We start from the raw sequence: 20,549 nt of genomic DNA, 5'->3' as shown, positions 1-20,549 counted from the left end.
CCTTTAAATCGATAGTTAGTATGGTTTCTTTGGATTATAATTGTAAATCGTAATTGTAATTATATAGGAGAGACTCATCTATTTATTTATTTTAAACAAAATGGGAGATAATTATGTTATTTAAGTGATATTAGGGAGGTTATTTTAAATTATCAAGAATAAAATAGGACTTGTTTTAATTTCAATGTGGGAAATGGGGGTAATTATTTAATTTAAGTGACATTAGATAGGTGTTTCTAAATTATTAATACAAAAAGGACCTTGTTCAAATTATATTAATAAAAATGGGGATTATTCTAAATTTAGTGAGGGATAAATTTAATGAGGGAGGTGTTTCTAAATTAAGTAAATAAGGAGATCTAAATTAGTCTACTTGATAGTGGGGAGGGGTTCCTCAAAACCCGGATATCATATAGTATAGAGATTGCTTTCATTAGATTAATCAATTTAGGCTATGTAAATATGTAAAGGGTTAAGTTAAAATCTTGACACGCCAATTTTACCAAGGGCGACCCAACTAACAAGTGGACCACCACTTAAGTAGATTACTAAAGGTCTCCCAAACTAAAATATATATAAATATAAACCCCAAAAAATAAAAACAACCACAAATTAAACTCTTTTTCCAAAATCTAACAAGCTCTTCTTTCAAAAAAAAAAAAAAAAAAAAAAAACTTCCAAAAACAATTACTCATTCATGAATTTCATTGAAAGTTTTTGGAATAATAGATTGACTAACATAATTTTGAACTTTGTGGTGCAATTCCTTTTCTATTCCTAGTAGAAAAAATTAAAGTGGTGAACTAAAAGTTTTTTGTTGATTAAAAGTTTAGCTTGGGAATCGGTTGAGCTCTCTATCCGATTAAGTAATTAAATATTCAACTAATTGACATCATATCCAAAGGCACACTTTTCAATACTTTATGTTTATTACATGAAGAACTCTTTGGGATAGATTTTTTCTTTCTTTCTTTTTTGAAAAATAAGAACACATTAAGATTGAATGGAAAGTGTTTGCGGTCGATAGATGGAACTAGGGGGGTGCGTGTGGGGGCAGTCACACCCCCCTAAGCTTTGAAAAGCTCCACTACCATGTAAGTCATTGCCAAGAAAAATATTCAAACTATAAAGACTCGCACGCCCCCAAGATTTTGTCCAAACTTCCACTACCGCACCCCTCAAAATTTTCATAACTATAGTGAGATTATAATCGACAAAAAAGTAATTATAAAAAATAAAATAAAATCCAAAGCCTTTTTTCCACTTCTCATTTTGCCCTTACAAAAGTAGCCCTTATTTTGAGGCCAAAATGATTAGAAAGAAACAATTGTGTCTTTGAATATTTGATGGGTTTCACTATACTAAACAAATAGAAAAACCCAACAATCGGTTCCAATTCTAATCTCCCCAATAAGTCAATAACAAACCCGTAGTCTCTCACTCTCTCTTTGTCTTCTTTCACTCTCAAACTGAAACAGGCGAACTCCTTAACCAGCAAAAATAAAAAATAAAACAAAAACCGCACCTTCTCTGCAGCACCACCACCCACCGCCTCTCTCTCCCCGACCCTCCACCAACACCTTTAAAAACCCATCCCCATTCCCCTTAATTCACCAAAGACCAAAAAAAAAAAAAAACAAACAAACAAAAAAAAAAAAAAACACCATCCACCACCTCTCTCCCCGCACCTTCTCTCTCCCCGACCCTTGCAGCAACACCAATTGTGCTGCACCACCACCCACCGCCTCTCTCTCTCCGCGACCCTCCACCAACACCTTTAAAAACCCATCCATTCTTCTCCCTTACACCTGTGCCACCACCGGAACCAGAAAACCAAAAACAGATTTGCCTTTGCAGCACCACTCGCGCGGCACAACCACCGTCCACCACCTACTGCCACCACCATCTTCAAACGCATTCCTCACATCGACCAACACCTACTTGCCACGGCCACCATAATCCAACACCATCTCATCCACCACACATCACCACCACTACACCACCATCTTTTATCTTTTCCCCAATCCCACCACTGCCATCTTCTCCACCGCTATTCACAGCACCTTCAGCACACCACCATCTCTAATTCTCTAATCTATTAACCCATCCCACCACCGCCATCTCTTACCTTCGTCTCGGCTGCTGTAAAACTCGCACCCTCATTCTCCACCATAACACCCAACCACTACCTCCAGCAACTGATTTGGGTTGGTTTAAGGTAGGAAATGACTTGTATTAGGTTCGTTAGGTTTGGGTTGGTTTGGTGAACTCATTTGTTTGGTTATTGTGGTTGTCGGAGATAAATTTTTCTGGGCTGGTTTGTTCTGCAGGAGAGGTTTTGGTTTTGGTTTTGTTTGTTGGTTGGATGAGGTTTGGGATTTGTAGTTTTGCCAACAGGATTTGGGATTTGCTTATTTTGGGTTTTGTTTGATTGGATTTGGGTTTTGTTGAGTCATTGACAGGATTTGGATATGAGAAAGAAGAAAGTCGTTTCTTCTGGTTCTATTGCCTTGCCTCTTAAGAAATGTGTTCATTGCCCTTTCCAAGATCGTCATGGATGCACTAATGGGGTCAACGGTAATGGTTTTACTATTCCCTACTTTCTCATGCATTTTGATAAACAACACGTAGGTTGCCAGTTGAGTATTGATAGGGTACGGGATGAACTTAAGGATGATTGTGATTTGTATTTGTTATTGGAGAATTCCTTAAAGTTTATAGACAAATGGATGTGTGGTCGTTGTCTTGGTATCTACGCACTTGGTATACCGTATCGTCATCCAGATGCTATTATAACACCGCCTGTTTTGATGGAGAATGGGGAATCCCCATGTTTCATTGTGGGCATACCACAACCACCTTCTAAGCCCGACACTATATATCTTGCATCCACGACACAGAGGGGTGGTGGTGATACCCCTGATCCGATTGTTGTTCCTTCTTCTCTTAATGAGAAATTACTGGATAATGCATTTCATATAACTTTCCGAACTGTGAAAAGTATACCACGTGCTTGTCGATTGGCATTTTCTGGTGCACTGAAATCGGCTCTCTGGGATATTACAACTAATCCTAGTTCAGTTATGCCTTGGGTTCGTCTCCTCCTTTTGCCGCATTGCACTCTACAAGTTTTCCAACCACAGAATTGTCAGGAACATCGTTTTGGCACTAGGAAAAACTTTTAGCAAAAATAGATTCTCCATGCTTTGATGACATGGAATGAGCCTGTCGGTATGTTTCATCTCTTAGAGTCTGTAATAGAGCCTCCTTCAATCCAGTCAACAAGGAAATCTGCCTCCACTCAGAATGTGTGTCGATGCTTACAGAAAGTTGTTGATGGACATTTTGTTGTAGCGGTTAAAATGTTATCATCATCAGGAGTTGCCTCCAATACTGCAGAGACTATATGTGCATTAGAGGAGAAGCACCCAATGCGACAACCACCTATGAGATCGACTGTTCCTTTTGATGAGCCCCCTTTAGTGGTAAAGAGAGACGCCCTATTGTCATGTATTAGGTTATTTCCGAAAGGCACTTCTTGTGGTCATGGTGGTCTTCGAGCTCAACATTTGTTGGATGCCATGAGTGGTGCTGCAACAGCTATATTGTCTGATTTGCTAGATGCATTGGGGGCCCCTGTGGTGAATCTTTGGTTACAGGGACGATGTCCACGCCGTTAGTGGAATTTATTGCGAGTGCTCCGCTTACTCCACTTCTTAAGCCGGATAATAGTATTCATCCTATAGCTGTGGGGATGGTTTGGCGTCGTCTGGTTTCTAAGATTGCAATGAAAGGAGTTTCCCAAGATGTGGTAGGATACTTACAGGATTTTCAGTATGGGGTTGGTGTTTCTAGTGGAGCAGAAGCGATTTTTACCTATTTGTCAACCGCGATAGTGTATGCTATCAGCCAAAGACCTCTCTTTTCGATCGCTTTGTAGATTTTCAGAATGCTTTTAACATGGTTGATTGGACTACCATGTTGAGAGAGGTTCGTATCCGTTGCCCAGCTATTGCCCCTTGGGTTAAGTACTTGTATTGTCAACCTGCGAGGTTATATATGGGGGGTGGCTACATATGGTCAAGCATGGGGTTCAGCAAGGTGACCCTTTGGGTCCCCTTCTATTTGCACTGGTGTTACATCCCCTAATTCTGTGAATCTAGTCCAGTTGTCAGTTGTTACTATAGGTTTGGTATCTAGATGATGGGACTCTGATCGAAGATACATAATAGGTGGCGACAGCTTTGGGTATGATTCAGGAAGAATGACTTTCTTACGGGCTGGTTCTTAATGTGGCTAAAACTGAAATATTTTTTCCATCACTGGATCCATGTCGCTCCACTCCTGGTCTCTTTCCTTCAAATTTGTCCCGTCCTCAACAAGGAGTCAGGTTGCTTGGAGATGCGGTAAGCACTGATTCATCCTTTGTCATGGGCCTTGCTCACAAGCGTGTTGAAAAGGTTGTGACTTTGATGGACCGTTTAGCTATATTGGAAGATCCACAGTATGAGTTAGCTCTCTTACAGGCTTGTGTTAGGCTCTCTAAGTTGGTTTTTGCGATTCGTACTTGTCCACCATCCATTTTTAAAGAGACAGCTAAGACTTTTGATCAGCATCTTCGCAGTGTTCTCCAGGGTATTGTGGTTTCTGATGGTCCTAACTTCAGTGATTTGCAGTGGCATTTATCGACACTCCCATTACGTCTTGGTGGGTTAAGTATTTATTGTGCTATTGATGTCTCTACTTTTGCTTTTGTGGCCTCCCGTTATCAGACTTCTGAGCTTCAGAACCACATTCTTAGGAGTTGTGGGCCAGTGCCTTTGGATGAGATTCTTGATGTTGCTAGCAGTGCATTGAGTCTTTGTCTACCCGATTTTGACCTCAGTTCTATGGCTGTGAATGTTACCGTCCCCTCAAAACCACAAAAAGTTTTAGCGGAAGCGTTCTATGGTAAGATTGTTGCAGGTCTTGAGAGGGAGTTTTGTTATATCGCTTCGTCGAAAAACGGTTATTGGATGCTTGCAAAATGTAGCAGTGCAAAAGGATTTTCTACTTGCTATTCCGATGGAGGGACTTGGACAGCGTATGTCGCCGGTGGAGTATCGTTCTATTCTCCGGTATTGTCTCATGATTCTTTTGTTCTCTAATGGTAGTCTATGCCCTGTTTGCAAAAAAATAGACTAGATACTTTCGGGGACCATGCAGCACATTATAAACATTTTCCAGGTTTCAAATACTGACATGATCATGTCAGAGATATTTTATGTGATGCATTTTGGAGGGCTGGAGTACAAGTGAAGAAGGAGGCTCCTGTGAATTTTCTCACTGATCCGAATGAGGGAAGATCTACACTTCGACCTGCGGATGTATTGATCTACAGTTGGTCTGAGGGGAGACATGCATGTGTTGATGTAATTGGAGCCTCTCCGTTGGTAGGGCTTGGGAATGGAGTCTTTGAGGTGGGAGAAGCAGCTAAGAGAGCAACGACAGGGAAGATGGAAAAGCATGAGGAAGCTTGCGCGGCTAACTAATATTGTTTCATTCCGTTTAGTTTCGACATTTTTGGTTTCTTGGAACAACAGTCTGTTGAGCTTCTCAAGAGACTTCAGAAAGTTTTGGACAATAACGTTATGACAGCTGGTTCTAACGAGTTTGTTTTTAGAAGAATAGGATTTTCTATTCAGAAAGGACTTGCGGCGCAGCTTGTTGCACGTTTGTCCTTATTATTTATAAAATTCCTTATCAGTATCAATAAAAATTCCACTTAAAAAAAAAGGTAATCTTTTCTCCACGTGACCACATGAATACATGATATGTGGAATAGCCGGCTAGGATATGTAGATAGTATCAATTTATGGCTTAACTTCATTATATTTGCATTCCATTATTTTCTCTCTTTCTTGACTTTTTGAGTTAAGTTTTTGGCAATTTTAGGTTTTTCATTGAATTATTGATTTATTTTCTAATTTGGTGAATTGGTGCCAAGTTTTCATAAATGTTGTTATATGGAATTGTTAAATTGTGGTGTTAATCACTTAAATTTGGTTTTGATAAATGGAATTAGGGGAAAAAAAATTCTTTGTTCTTGGTTTGATAAATTGATCTTGTTTTTTTTTTCTTGTCTAGAAATAAGAAGTGGTTAATCATGGTGGCAACACTTTTCTCATTCTATAAGAAAATCTCGAAATGCGGAATCACTAAGTACTCCTACAATGCCTCCACCCCATAGTGTTGAAGCATCTACTAGTCATGAACGTCGTCCTTCCAAAACTCCAAGAGTCAAGTCTGATGAGGTTGAAGTTTAACATCGCCCTTCCGAACTTCCAAGAACTGATGCAGAAGAAGTTGAAATTGAACAGCATATTCCAAATTCTCTTGGAGTTGAGTCAGAGGAAGAACATCATAATCTTCCGGAGTTATTGTCGAAAATGTTGATACAACTTTGGAACGAGATCCGGGGTTAAGACAACAAATATTGAGTTACCCGCCATCCAAACAAGACGAGATCAGGTGTGCTTATATAAAATGTGGTCCTTATCAGCCCAAGCCTCCAAAATCCAAACCTTATCCTTCAGACAAGTTTGGTCGACGTTTTCTAGCTTATTGGTACAAGTTATTTCCTGACTGGCTTGAATACTCTCCACAAAAGAATTGTGCGCGCGTTTTGTTTTCCCTATTTTTTATTTGCAAATTCATCCGGATGACAAGGACCTATTGCTTTCACAGTTGATAGGTTTTCTACTTGGAGGAAAGTCAATGAAGGAAGAAGTGTGCTTTCCTATCTCATATAGGAAAAAAAATCCTAATTCACATCACATGGCTGCTCTTAGTTGCTACCACAGTTTAACAAATAAATTGCAACACATCGAGAATGTTATTCATAAACAAGTTTATAAGTAGGTTGCAAGAAACCATTTGCGGGTGATGACAACGACTCAGGTACTTAAATTTTTTACACTCCAAGGATGTGCTTTTAGAGGTCATGATGAAAGCAAAGGTTCTAGTAACAAAGAGAATGTTATTGAAATGGTAAGCTTATTGGCTTCTTACAATGTGGATGTAGATGTGACCGTGTTAGGGAATGCTCCTAAAAATGCAACATATGTTTCCCCTCTTATTCAAAAATAGGTTCTTAGCATTCTTGCACACAAGACACAGAAATATATTCATGAAGAGATTGGTGATGGAAATTTTTGGCCTTCTTGTAAATGAAGCTCGAGATAAATCAAAAAGATAGCAAATGGCAATTGTTTTAAGATTTGTTGACAAAGATGGTTTTATACAAGAACATTTTTCTGACATAGTCCATGTCAAGGATCTGCGTCAGCAACATTGAAAGATGAAATATGTAAGGTTCTTTCTCGTCATGATCTTAATGTGCATAATATTCGTGGTCAGGGGTACGATGGTGGTAGTAACATGAGAGGAGAATGGGCCAAGTTGCAAGCCTTGTTTTCAAAGGAGTGCCCTTTTGCATACTATGTCCACGGCTTTGCTCACAGGCTCCAGTTAGCATTGGTTGCAGTTGCCAAAGATGTTAAGGATGTTTGGCAATTTTTTTCTAACTTGACTCTCATATTTAATATTGTTGGAGCTTCTTGCAAAAGAAGTGATCAATTGGGAGATGATAAGGCTACAGAAATTGCAGAAAAAACTTGCCATTATTGATGAGTTGGAATTTGGTACAGAGAATGATGAGTTGGACTCGGAAGTTGGTACATGGAAAAATCATATTAAAACATTGAAATGACCTGGAGATACTCGATTGGGTTCTCACTTGGGATCCATTTCTAGTTTGATGAGTATATATGTATAGTGCAACGCTTACAATCCTTATATATATAATTGAGGATGGAGCCACTAGTAATGTGCGTGCAGAGGCAGATGGAGCTTATGATACTATGACGACTTTTGAGTTTGTATTCATCTTGCACCTTATGAGGGAAATCATGGAGATTATGGATGATCTTTTTCAAGCTTTGCAGCGCAAGTCTCAAGACATATTGCGTGCAATGCATTTAGTGTCTACAACAAAAACACTTATTCAGAATTTGAGGGAAGATGGATGGGTTCCTTTATTGGAGAAAGTTAAGTTATTTTGTGGAGATCATGGCATAGATATTATTGATATGAGTAGCTAGTGTTTATACAAGAAGTCAAGGTCGCTCCCGTTCTCAGAAAGACACTAGTAATGAGCATCACTTTCGGGTTCAAATTTTTATAGGTACGATCGATTCACAATTGCAAAAATTAAACCACTGATTTCAAGAGGATGTGATCGAGTTACTTATTCTCAGCTCAGCTCTAAATCCTAGGGATGGTTTTAAATTATTCAAAACTGATGGGATTTGCAAGCTTGCAAATAAATTTCATCCTATATATGGATTTTACTGAGCAAGAGAAGATACATTTGGGACTTCAATTGCAAAACTATAAGCTTGATATGATGTTCTTGTACACCCTTAATTCCAAAAGTTGTCAACCATTTCTTAATTAGTTGTGCCAAATGTTAGCAAAAATGGACAAATCAATAATTTATCCTCTTATCGACAGGTTGGTTCGTCTTGTATTAACTTTGTCAGTTTCAACTGCTACCTCGGAATGCGTGTGCTTTTTTAGTTATGAAGATTATCAAGACTAGATTGCATAATAGGATGGAAAATGATTTTCTTGCACATTTTATGATATTCTATGATTGTATACATTGAGAAAGACATTGCTCGGAGTTTCGATATGGATTCTATTGTGAATGTTTTTGATAATATGGTGGAAGCTAGGGCGGTGAGTCCAACTTCAGATGCAAAACTTAAGTAGTATATCTTTGAGGGAAGAGCCATAAAATGTAAGTTACTCTCTTTTGTAAGTTTGTGTGGATTGAAATGAAAAATATATATATATATATATATATATATATATATATATATATATATATATATATATATATATATAATTTTGGTGATCTTTAATACTTAGACACTACAAAAAAAAAAAATGTGTATTATTTTTGTTTGTTTGGTTTTTTTTTTTTTTTTTTTTTTTTTTTTTTTTTCGGGGTATATAATCTCACACCTCCTGGCCAGAATCCTGGTTCCGTCCATGGACATATCTAAATATGATGAAATTTTGTGGGCATACTAGCCATTGTGAGAAGATTATATCCACAAAAAATAGAGTATTAATTCAATTTGTAAGTCTATGAAGTGGCTCAAGAGTGACTATCATATATATATATATATATATATACTATCTCAAAATCTTTCTTTTCATCTTTTGGTATCTCAATATTGATTATTTGACAAAGTAAAAATTTGAAATGTTCAAACTGTAGTATATGAAAATAGACGAGAGTAGCTTCTTCATTTTATAGTTTCATTCACGCCACGTCGTCACATATGAGTTTAATTTATTGCAAACAATACATATGATGTGTAAGCCAAAATTCTATAGCAACCGAATCTTTTGAACCGAATTTGTGAACACACTGACGTGGCACTCATCAGGCAGGGAGTGCGTGTGTATTGGTCAAAGAAGTACTGAAAATCAAGGTCTCTCTGCTTGCCACGTCAGTGTGTTCACAAATTCGGTTCAAAAGTGTGAGTTGCTGTAGAAACACTGTGTAAGTCATGCTTTATCTTCAATAAACATTATTTTAAGTAGGGGTGTCAGTGGTCCGGTTATTAGCTGTTCACTAAGAATCATTTAATTTTGCGGTTCAATTCCCGTTTTGGTTCTACGATTTTTAAAGTTATGAAACCTTATCATAAGTAATTTGGTTCCTCTTTGTGTACCCCGGTTTGGGTTCTTCAATTAGGCTCCTAAGATTCACTCTTATACTTTTTTTTTTTTTTTAGATTGGCAAACCCGTTTTAAATGAGATCATTAACTCATTGATGTTGGTGCCCCAAACCTCTAGTATCATAACCTAAAAGTTTTACCAACTTTACTAGTTAGGACATGCTTTAATTTACACACATCTTTTCATTGTTCTTATAAAAAAGTACCCAAGAACTTGCCACTTTTCAAATATTGATATATATAATTATTTTATTTGATTATATGTGAAGGAAAACCATATCTTTAAAGTTGTTTGCTATACTTTAAAATTATATGTAATGTTACCATGAAAACTATTACACTGAAAAATATAATTTTATAATGAATATTGTTTCGACTCCTACCTACGTGGCAAATGTTTATTAGTAGAGGTTTCCACTTATTTATTCGTTTAATCGATAGGGCTAAAACCCAATTTGCAATATAGATCAATGTACAGACTCATTAACTCATGTGTCTAGGGCAGAATCCTAGTCACATGACTTTCCACTTACGTACATTAATTTATGTCTAAATTCGTTTCGTATCAAAGAGATAATCATCAACTAAGAGTCATATTCCATTACAATTACTTGAGCTACAAGAAATCTCTATTCTACACATATAAATACTAAACTATTTTTTATACAGAACTACGTTATTGAGACTTGATCTCATCGATTATTTGGATACGCAGGCAATCGAAAGGTACAGTCTAATCATTCTCTCGATCACCATCACTTTTATCACTATTTTTCTATATAATTCATTTCTTTCGTCACTACTTAGTATTTTAATCATATTTGGTCGAAACAAATATCTTAACTAGCAAAGTCGGCAAAAAATTTGGGTGATGATATTCGAGGTTTGGGGCTCGAACCCTGCAAGCATCAAAGGCTTGCCAATCAAATATCTTAAGTTATAATTTGAAACAGAATAATGGAATGTCGTTTTCTTTTTATAGAAGACAGGTTTTTCTAATCATTTATATTTCTTTTCCGCCCTCTTCTCGGTGTTATTTATGACAATACAGTGTTACAAGCCGCCTGCGTGACGCAAATGAGAGTTACAAATTGAAGTGAGTGAGTTTTAATAAGACAAACCATTTCAAAACATCTTATAATGTGTCGAAATACATAATACACGCATGCCGCCTGAACAAGCAGTATGAAACAATATTTGATCGTTTTACCAAAAATAAAAAAACAATATTTGATCGTTACATGTGTACAATTATATTTGTATATATGCTGTTTAGCTTGTTATTGTTACCATCTGGTTTATCCGTAATTCATTCCCTTTGGATGCTTACACAAGCATCTTCGTTATAAAATAAAAACAAAAGTTCAATTTCCCTCTACGTACAATAATTTGAATAAAATATAGTAAACTTAAGAGTATCTTTAGGAGAGATACTATCTTAGCATCAAATACTAAATTTTCAATAATTTGGTGTTTTTTCATCTTTAGAAGAAACACATGTTGATGAAAACACTAAAAAAACACAAAAGCAAATGCCAAATCGACAAAAATTTAGTGTTTGCTTTGGTGCTATATCAAATCTCTCTCGTGGCTTTGGATAAACCGAGCAGTTTTGCGAACACTGCATGTATTTTGGTGTTAGTTTGGGCCTCTGTCTCGTAGTGTTTCGAACACCAAATTTTGATGTGTCATGGTTTACCGAAAACCGCGTGGGCTTGGGCTTAGTCTCTTGGGCAGTTTTGTGAAAATCGTGCGTAATTTGGTGTCAAATATTTGATGTTTCTCTTGAAGTTATTTGGTGTTAGTTTGATTTGGTATTTGGTTTGGTTCAAATATTTGGTGTTTTTTTTTTTTTCTCCTAAAAATGCTCTAATATAGCATCAGTTATACGTCTATCATTGAAACTTTACAGTCTTAAATACCAAATAGAATATACATGATGACATCAAGGTAGGGGTGGGAATTTGGCCCTAACGATTCTAACCCGGCCCTGACCGACCCGACCCGACCCTTAGCCCTATAAAGCCCTCACAGAATTTAGGGCAGGGCCGACCTGGCCCTAATGCCTTCTAAGATAGAGTCAGAGCTAAGATTCTGAAACATAGGCCCGACCCTAACCAAGCCCTAGTTATAATTTCACTATAAAATACACATACTATAACTATCCAACTCCTTGTTACATATTTTCAATTAAAATAACATTATCCTTTGTAATTTATCACTTACTGTATGGGTACTTCTAATAACTTGCCTTATATCATAAAAACTTGTAAACCTAATTGTTTATATCTCACAACTCATGTACACCTCACAACTCCCCATCTAACATAGTCGCCAAGAACAATAATGAATATTGGGCATTAGTTTAATAAAAAACAGGTTGACGTCAATAAAAACTCATTCCAAACTCTTATTTGTCTTTGTGTTCTTCAATGTTAAATGTAATTTTGGTGAGATTTGAGTACAAGAAATAACGGATTTAATTATATCAGTGAAAGCTCCTTCCAAAATGTGTCTTGTGCATTTTAACTGTAATTTTGAAATATAAGTATGAGTCTCTATATACTTCATTTTATTAGATTGTGGATATGCATTTTAAATTGTTAGACTTAGCAAGAATTATTACTAGATTTATTGTTATTCAAATTTCAAAGTGGTGGGACTTTGAGTTTGCAAATCTTTGAATTTTTTTTGTAATATAAATGAGTTTTAAAATTGATGCAGTAAAAATGAGAAAATATATAGGCCCGACCCGACCCTAAAACTTTTAAAAAGGGCTTAGGGTAGGGTCAGGGCTTGAGATTTAAACTTATGACCCGACCCGACTCGACCCTATGGGGACTTTAGGGTCGGACTGGCCTGACCTAATAACTAAAAGGCTTTAAATATTTAGGGTCGGGCTTGCCCGACCAGGCCCATTTCCCACCCCTACATCGAGGTGATAGAGATATCTATATTTTGTGGTAATTATAAACCAAGAAATGAGGCTCAACCCCTTGGTTCTAATTCGGTTGAATATAAACTCCCTCCCATCGACTCATATCACATAACCTCCCTATTATTTAGGTATCGTTAAATAACCTCCATGTTTTACAAAAAAAAGATAAAATCTGGTCTGTTTTTATTTCCCATTTTATCTTATTTCGTTTTTTACCCTTTTGGGATTGAAAATTTTCCGACTATATGTAAATGTATTTTTACATAGTCATATATATATATGTAAAACTATATTTGTATAGTCATTGAAGCTATAAAAACTTAAATTTACATAGTAATTTTTGGGATTGAAAATTTTCCGACACCTGACAGAATATATGTAAATGTATTTTTACATAGTTATATATATGTAAAACTATATTTATATAGTCATTGGAGTTATGAAAACTTAAATTTACATAGTAACTTTTGGGATTGAAAATTTTCCGACGACACCAGACAGAATATAAATTTAAATTTTTCTATGAAAAAAAATTTCATATGAAAATTTAAATTTAAATAGGTTAAGAAAACTGTGTAATTTTATATTGTCATATGTAAATACAAATTTACCCTGGTTTGTCTTTAAGCCGAAATTATAAATAAAGATTGATAACGTCAGTCCGGTTTTCACAGGGGTATTTTGGTCTGTTTTGGCTTTGATGTTATGTTTTAAATAATAGGAAGATTTTATACATTTGTTCGCTTACAAGTGATTTTTGTGCAACCATTTTGATTTTTGTGCAACCATTTAAATACCAGGGAGATTAAACCCATTATCTGAATTATAAACTAAAACAGAATGTTATTCGTCCCTTGGGTTTTAGAAAGAACACCAAGTAAATTAACCTACTACTTTTTGTGTTTTGTTTAATAATGTAGTTTTGGAACGAAATTAACTATAGATCAGATTCTTGAATACTTTTCTTAAAATACGGAATGCAAAAAAGCAAAAATAAACCTAATAAAAATAATGTATTACAATTATTCTCAGTTTCCCAATTGATATGTTATGTGTATCATCATGCACGTACACCACAATTCACAAGACGAATTGTCACAAAAATGAATATACAACACTCGCTTTCATGTCTCAAGCTACTGTTTATATCAGATTTTCAGTTTTGCGCTAGACAAGTACGTACAGGTTTTTGGCCTGGGCTAAAGTAATAAAATGAATCGAGCAGGCCCAAACGTAGGAAGCTCAATTGACTCCTCTTAAATACCAGTTTCCTAAAGAAGTTGTGCAGTTGTGCTAAATTTGCACTTGTTGTTCATTCTATCTTTGATATAAACACCGCCATGCATGTAAATAATGTATATCTTTCCCGTAGAAATTTGGTGGGTTATGTTCACTGGAATCTCACAAAAAAAGGTATCTATAGGAAAGGTATCTATAGTGTAAAATTCATGTATTATAAATTTAGCATGCATATAGGTCATACAGGTAACCCAAATACCACCCTATTTTTCTGGAAAAATTCAAATTTACTAAGACAAGTTCTTCTAGTATGGAAATTTTATAATGACATTACACCAACTAGGGACCATTTGGCATGCATCATATGTATATAAAGGATAAGTCATGTTTACTGTGTGGAAATACAAAAGAAAGTGTTCACCATCTTCTTCTTGTATACCCTTTCACAAGAGCTTTATGGTTTCATACACCACGGTTATTTAAATTGGAAGCCTATCAACACTACACCACCAAGAGTTGGATTGATCTTTGGTTTAAAACTCCAAAATATTAACTTATAGAGATTGAAATATGGACTAAGTTATATTTATTGTTTTATTCCAATATATGGTTGGAGAGGTGCAACATCCTGCATCATAAGAATAAACCATCTCTTACTAAAATCTGTAAACTCATCTCTTTCATCTCTTTGTTCTTTGACATTCAAAACAACCAACATCAGGAAATGACTTGCCAGAACTTAACTCTTCCTGCCCAATGGAAACCGCCCCCACCTGAGTTCCTTAAATTAAATGTGGATGCCAGTTTTAATGATAAACAAAATTCAGCAAGCTATGGTTATATATTGAGAGATCACCAAGGGAAAATTGTGGCTGCAGGTACATCCACCAGCTGGTCAACAAGTGTAGAGAAATCAGAATGTTTCGGACTACTCAGAGCCCTCAGATGGTGCTCAAACTATCACTCCGACAATCTACTAATGGAAATGGATGCAAAGGCTGCAATAGATTATTTGGAAAACAAGCCCTGCAATATAGCATGGTCAGCCTATGCTATCAATATCAGATATCTCGACCGATTAATCGCGTATCGCTTGTAAACCGATTAGTTTTTACCAATTTTTTAACTTTTTTTCACCGAACCGATTTAATCACCGAATTAACCGATTAATCAGCCAAGACGACCGATTTTCCGCTAAACCGAGAAAAAAAATTATTAAAAATTTCGGTTCCCCATCAAAAAAATACGTAAAATTAACGAAATGGGTTCTTAAACCATATTAATAATAATATAACTCGATCAATACACAAAGCTAAGAGTTAACTTATTTTTCCCTCCTTAACGAAAGTTAAATATACAAATTATTGTATTATCTCTCTAATAAATATTATCGCTTCTCAATCCCTTATTCCTTTAAATATTTAATGTAATTTTTGTGTTTGACATATCTGTAGTACTCTAAAATTGAGCTAGTTATATGTGATTATGAGAATTTGATATTTTTTGTTGTATTTCGGATCACTGTTTAGAAATATTTGATATGATTATACTATTATATATTTTGAAAACGTCAAATATATACATCCGATATAACCGATTAAATCACCGATTAATTGTATATTACTCATCAACTGATTAGTTTTGTAAACCGATTTTAACTGCATAGTGGCCAACACAGCTAATGCTATCGGATGTAGCTAGTCTTTTTGTTCTTTTTAACTATGTAAAAATATCCTATGTTCAAAGAAATGGTAATACGGTAGCACATAAGCTAGCAGCTTATGCTTCATGTAACCCACAGTCCGATGACGCGACAAATGACTCTCCAACTTGGTTTATAACGGCGCTGGAGCTTAGGGGGATTTTCAGTATGCACTACCAACCATAGTTCGGAATTTCGGAATTCTCGGAATTCCGACAAATTTAAAAACCGAAATTCATTAAATTTCGACCCTTGTTGCATTCGGAATTTCGGATAATTCGGAATTTCGGATATTTCGACTCTATGTTCGGAATTCCGTTTTTTTGAAAAACCGAAATTCCGCCCGGAATTCCGAAGTTCCGTTCGGAATCACGAACTATGCTACCAACTGATATAGCTCCAATATCGATGCAACCAATCTTGAAACAAGAAAATGATAATGAACCTCTTGTTCATATTAATAATATTGAAAGTGATTACCCAAAAAAAAAAAAACTTTGGACTTGGTACGGATAGCTCATCAATCTTAGCTTCTATAATAGAAATTCGTTTTACAGATGAGACAAGCTTGAAAAATGAACCTCTCTCTCTACCTCTTCCAAGAAGTGGTAGTGGTCTAGACCATAGCTAGTAATTCACCGAATTATTCACCTAATTATTCGAATTATAAGGTTTCATTAATAAAACGAATAATTCGGCTAATTTTTGAATGATAACGGTTTAATTCGCGAATTGGTTGGGTCGGGCTTTATAATTCTTTAATTATTCACTTAATTATAAGGTTTGGCTTAATAAAATGACATTTGTATTATTTTTTCATTAATAAAATTGTAAAAATAAAAATAAAACGCGTTATATATTTATATATCAAAAATTTTAAATGTAAAATATATATTTAATTTTAAAGAAATATATTCAGATATACCCGCTTAAAACACATTATATCGATTTTTACCATTAGCGTTTTATTGGACCGAATATTTAAAAGTATTATTGTTGAAAATTTCGAATCTTAGGCGAATAATTGACGTACCGAACTTTTGCCGTCTACGAATTTACTAGCTATGGTCTGGACGTCTAGTGGATGTTCCGTTTAGCAAAAAAGTAATTAGCAGCCACTCAACAAAAAGTGTTTTCTAAATCTATATGATTTGATATTCATGAGGGGTCTTTTTTTATAGTAGTTGACTAGTTGGTAGTTGATGATAAGGACTTGGGCCATCACAATGGGTGGCACGTTTACATATCTGACATCTACCTTTGAGAAATTATTTTTCCTACAAAGTTCAGGTGTCTTCAACAGAGAAGACCATTGGCAAAAACTATGACTAAAAATCTAAAATCACAAACATCCAGGACGATCAACGGCGTGATGATGCATGAATGCATGATAGGTGGAACATCGAGCTGATCATTGGAAAGCCGCAAACACTTATTAATGTGAATCTAGACTATCGAAAAATTTGTACTAAAATCTTTTATTAGTTCAGTCTTCAGTCAGAGGTAATGTGAAACGAGTAGGACATGACACGTGTGAACAAGAAAAGAGTCGGGCTTCTCTGAACTGTTAACACCTGGGTGTGGCATGTCGCATTCACCGCCGTGTTCCTAACGTGACCACTTGATTTCTAATGCCAGCTCAGCATTCTTATCAGCTAAAACAGTCATAGTTGGTTGTTTGTTAATTACGTCCTTCATAAAGAAGTGAATTGAAAAGACCTCCCTGAAAATGACCTCCTTATTGACTCCTACAAATGTTGACTAAAATTTGGACATGGTAAATAATAATATCTCTTTAGAGTGTTTGCTTTGAGCCTTTGACGTCATGGTTGACAGTTATATTGATTTGTCATTTAATAGGTAGTCAAATCTTGGAAATCATTGGATTATCAATGAAGTTTATGAACTCCTTCAATATTGTTATATAAAAAGGCTAAATCTATGGTGCGCAGGTCGTATGGTATGCTATTAAATCTAGACTATTTATATTAAGGGGTGCGTGTGTATTGTATGGCAAAAATACAGATTCAAAGACCTACATTATCTACGCACCATACATCTCGCGCACTGAAGACATGCTCATATAAAAATGGAAAACAAAAAAAGGAAAGAAAAAGATTGAACAAACTACAAAAAACCAAGTATTCTAAGCATTGCATAGTATTTACTAATTTTGGCCCATAAGTGGCCGGTTATTTTCTATTTTCCATTTGTTTTTTCTTTCATCAATTTCACAGCGTTATTATTATTATTTTTTCATTTCCGCTGAACAATTTTGCAACATTATACTTGTTTTTTCATATGGCTTCAATTGGAATGTCACCGTTTCTCAATTGGATTAACACCTACGCACTAGCACATGCATCCTTCACTTCACTAAGTCGGCGCTCAATCCATTTTTTTAGTAGAGCACCATTGCTCTTTGTTTTTCCAATGTAAGTATGTGTGTATGGAAAGAACTTATCACCGTTTTGAGTAAAAGGTTTATAAAACAGACTAATGAATGTAAATGATATATGAAATGAGTGTTTCTAGTGTCCAATTTCGTTGGACAGAAATACATGAAATGAGGACTTAAATTTAAATCAAACAAACAACCTTCAAGATTAAGTCATGATTTTTCTTTCGTCAAATTAGATGATCTTAATTAACAATGCCATGGAAATCATCACATAACAAAACCGCCTCCAGAATGAAACTTCCAAATTCGACAAATATTCTCTCTTCTTTTCCGTACTCAATTTTCAGATGTATTTATTAAATATTCTTAATTAAGGGAGTTATTTAAAAAATAGCTCAATTTCATAGAGTTCAAATTCGTAATTACAAACGACACTAGTAGTCAAGTACACAAAAACAAAATAAACGTTTAACCTTTTACATCGTCATGGACCCCCACCTTCTCTCTAGAGCATTCTAGACTCCCCATTCTGTCTAGTACACCCAACAAACCCAATCGCAAATCACAACCGTCCATACCCATCACACCTAACCCTATAGGCTTATACATAACACTTGAGTCGCACCAGATCATATTCCTAATAATCAGTTACCTTCCACGCTTATTTAAAACCAAACAAACACAACTCTTTTCCTTGTCTCTCCAGGGTTTTTAGTTGAGGACTCGTTCTATATTTAGAGACTTTGAAAGACAACGAAATAAACTTGGAAGTCATTTTGAACGAGTTTTCAGGAGAGAGAATCGTTTTTAAACCAACGAAATCCACAACTTTTCATTTTTGAGGTCAAGTCTAAAAAATATCTCCATTTATCACTTTCTTGAAAAGCCTAGTTTTTTTTTTTTAGCCCATACATTCAAACCTCGCTTCTCTCCATTCATACATGGAGCAGCAGCAGGTTTCTTCTTTTCCTCTCTAACATCTTCTTTTTTGAAGGTTCTTGAGTATTCTGGAATCTTGGGGGTGAAAAAGATTGTTTTTTTTCATCGAAATTGCGATGACAAGGCAAATTGTGTTACGAACGCCTTCGCAATCAAATCGAAGACAACCCCTTTTATTGAAAAACCCTCCTCCTTCAGCAACTGGAAACAACATGCGATTTGCAGAAGTAGCCGGTGGGACTACAGCGGAATGTGCAGCTGTGTGTTGTTGTTGTCCATGTGGATTGATGAATTTACTTGTTCTTGCTGTTTATAAGCTTCCAGCTGGTTTGTGTCGAAAGGCTTTGAAGAAGAAGAGGAGAAAGAGGTTAATGAATGCTGGATTGTTTCCTCAGAGGAAAACTTGTGGGTGTGGTTGTGAAGAAGATGGAGAGTTTCAAGTACATCCTGTTTCTGTTGAGATGTTTAAAGTGGAAAATAAAGTGGAGAAATTGAATGAAGAAGAAGTTATGGAATTGGAAAAAGAGATGTGGGATAAATTTTACAGTACTGGGTTTTGGAGAAGTCCTTCACAAAGAGAGTAATGATTATAATTGTAAAAAAAAATGGCAAATGTCTCAATGTCTTTACCTTGGTAAATATGTCTTTTACTGTGTAATTGTTGAGGAAGGAAGAGGTTTGATTGGGAGATTGGGTATTTTTTTTTTTCCTGTTCTGTTTTTGATGTATAGATCAAGAAATTTGGTCAATATACTTTAAAAATTCATTTTGATGATGAAGTTGGGTTTGCTGTATCTATGTGTGTGGTATTTATAAGTTTATATTCTATTTATATATAAGTTTATTAATGAGTAATGATTTTTGGGGTGCTTAGAGTACACTTAAGAGTTAAGACTGCTTTATTCTGAAGGATTTATTATCATATTGTGTGATTCATAACAGAATTTACTGACATACTTGTTTCATTTTGATATTGTTTTTGAGAAAAACATAGGGCATTACTTCATTTAGAAAACGAATGTTGTTGTCCTAATACTTTACCTAAAGAGTGCACCAAGGGAATCCCTTACTCGCCCTAGTTTGGGAAATGTTGAGGAAGCCTTATGTTTCAGGGCTTTTAACTGCAACCATCCGCACTTATTAGCTGTAGGATACTTTCAGTTTAATGTGGCCACTTGAGTGCATTGTGAAATACTAAAATGAAGAAAAATCCTTAGGATTTAGATCTAACAATTTGTGAAGGTAATAGAGACAACAAAACTAAACAAAAATTTGCGTAGCCTCTGATAGTGAATGTGGTCGGGTATGGATGGACTCAATGGTCCCCCGCATCTTATGATAGTCTCGGATCTTGACCATACGATGGTACGAGACTTTTAATTGTTTGCCTTGTGCATAGCATGGAACTGTAATAATGTTTGGTATTTGCAGGTTGATCATCATGATCTTGAGAATCTATCAATTCTTAGTTTCAATGTGTTATGGGAAGCTTATTACCGTCACAATTCTCGACTGGTCGTTCGTGTACACTTTAT

The 20,549-nt window shown here is 35.6% G+C and overlaps 1 protein-coding gene across 1 annotated transcript; it reads left to right on the top strand.

The window, feature by feature from the left end:
• The first annotated feature begins 18,730 nt into the window (after nucleotides 1-18,730).
• LOC147485917 (uncharacterized) lies at nucleotides 18,731-19,789 on the top strand. Its single transcript, XM_086570277.1, has one exon. It carries the CDS (start codon nucleotides 19,131-19,133, stop codon nucleotides 19,596-19,598), a length of 468 nt encoding a protein of 155 aa, XP_086426403.1. The 5' UTR covers nucleotides 18,731-19,130; the 3' UTR covers nucleotides 19,599-19,789.
• The last annotated feature ends 760 nt before the right edge of the window (nucleotides 19,790-20,549 follow it).

The sequence above is a fragment of the Coptis chinensis genome, chromosome 7 (genome assembly GCF_015680905.1).
Source record: "Coptis chinensis isolate HL-2020 chromosome 7, ASM1568090v1, whole genome shotgun sequence".
Classification (NCBI taxonomy): Eukaryota; Viridiplantae; Streptophyta; class Magnoliopsida; order Ranunculales; family Ranunculaceae; genus Coptis; species Coptis chinensis.
This window is presented reverse-complemented; position numbering and strand designations above follow the sequence as displayed.

What these genes read in the sequence shown, in the direction of transcription:
- LOC147485917 (XM_086570277.1), top strand. Translation starts at nt 19,131, where the DNA reads ATGACAAGGCAAATTGTGTTACGAACGCCTTCGCAATCAAATCGAAGA.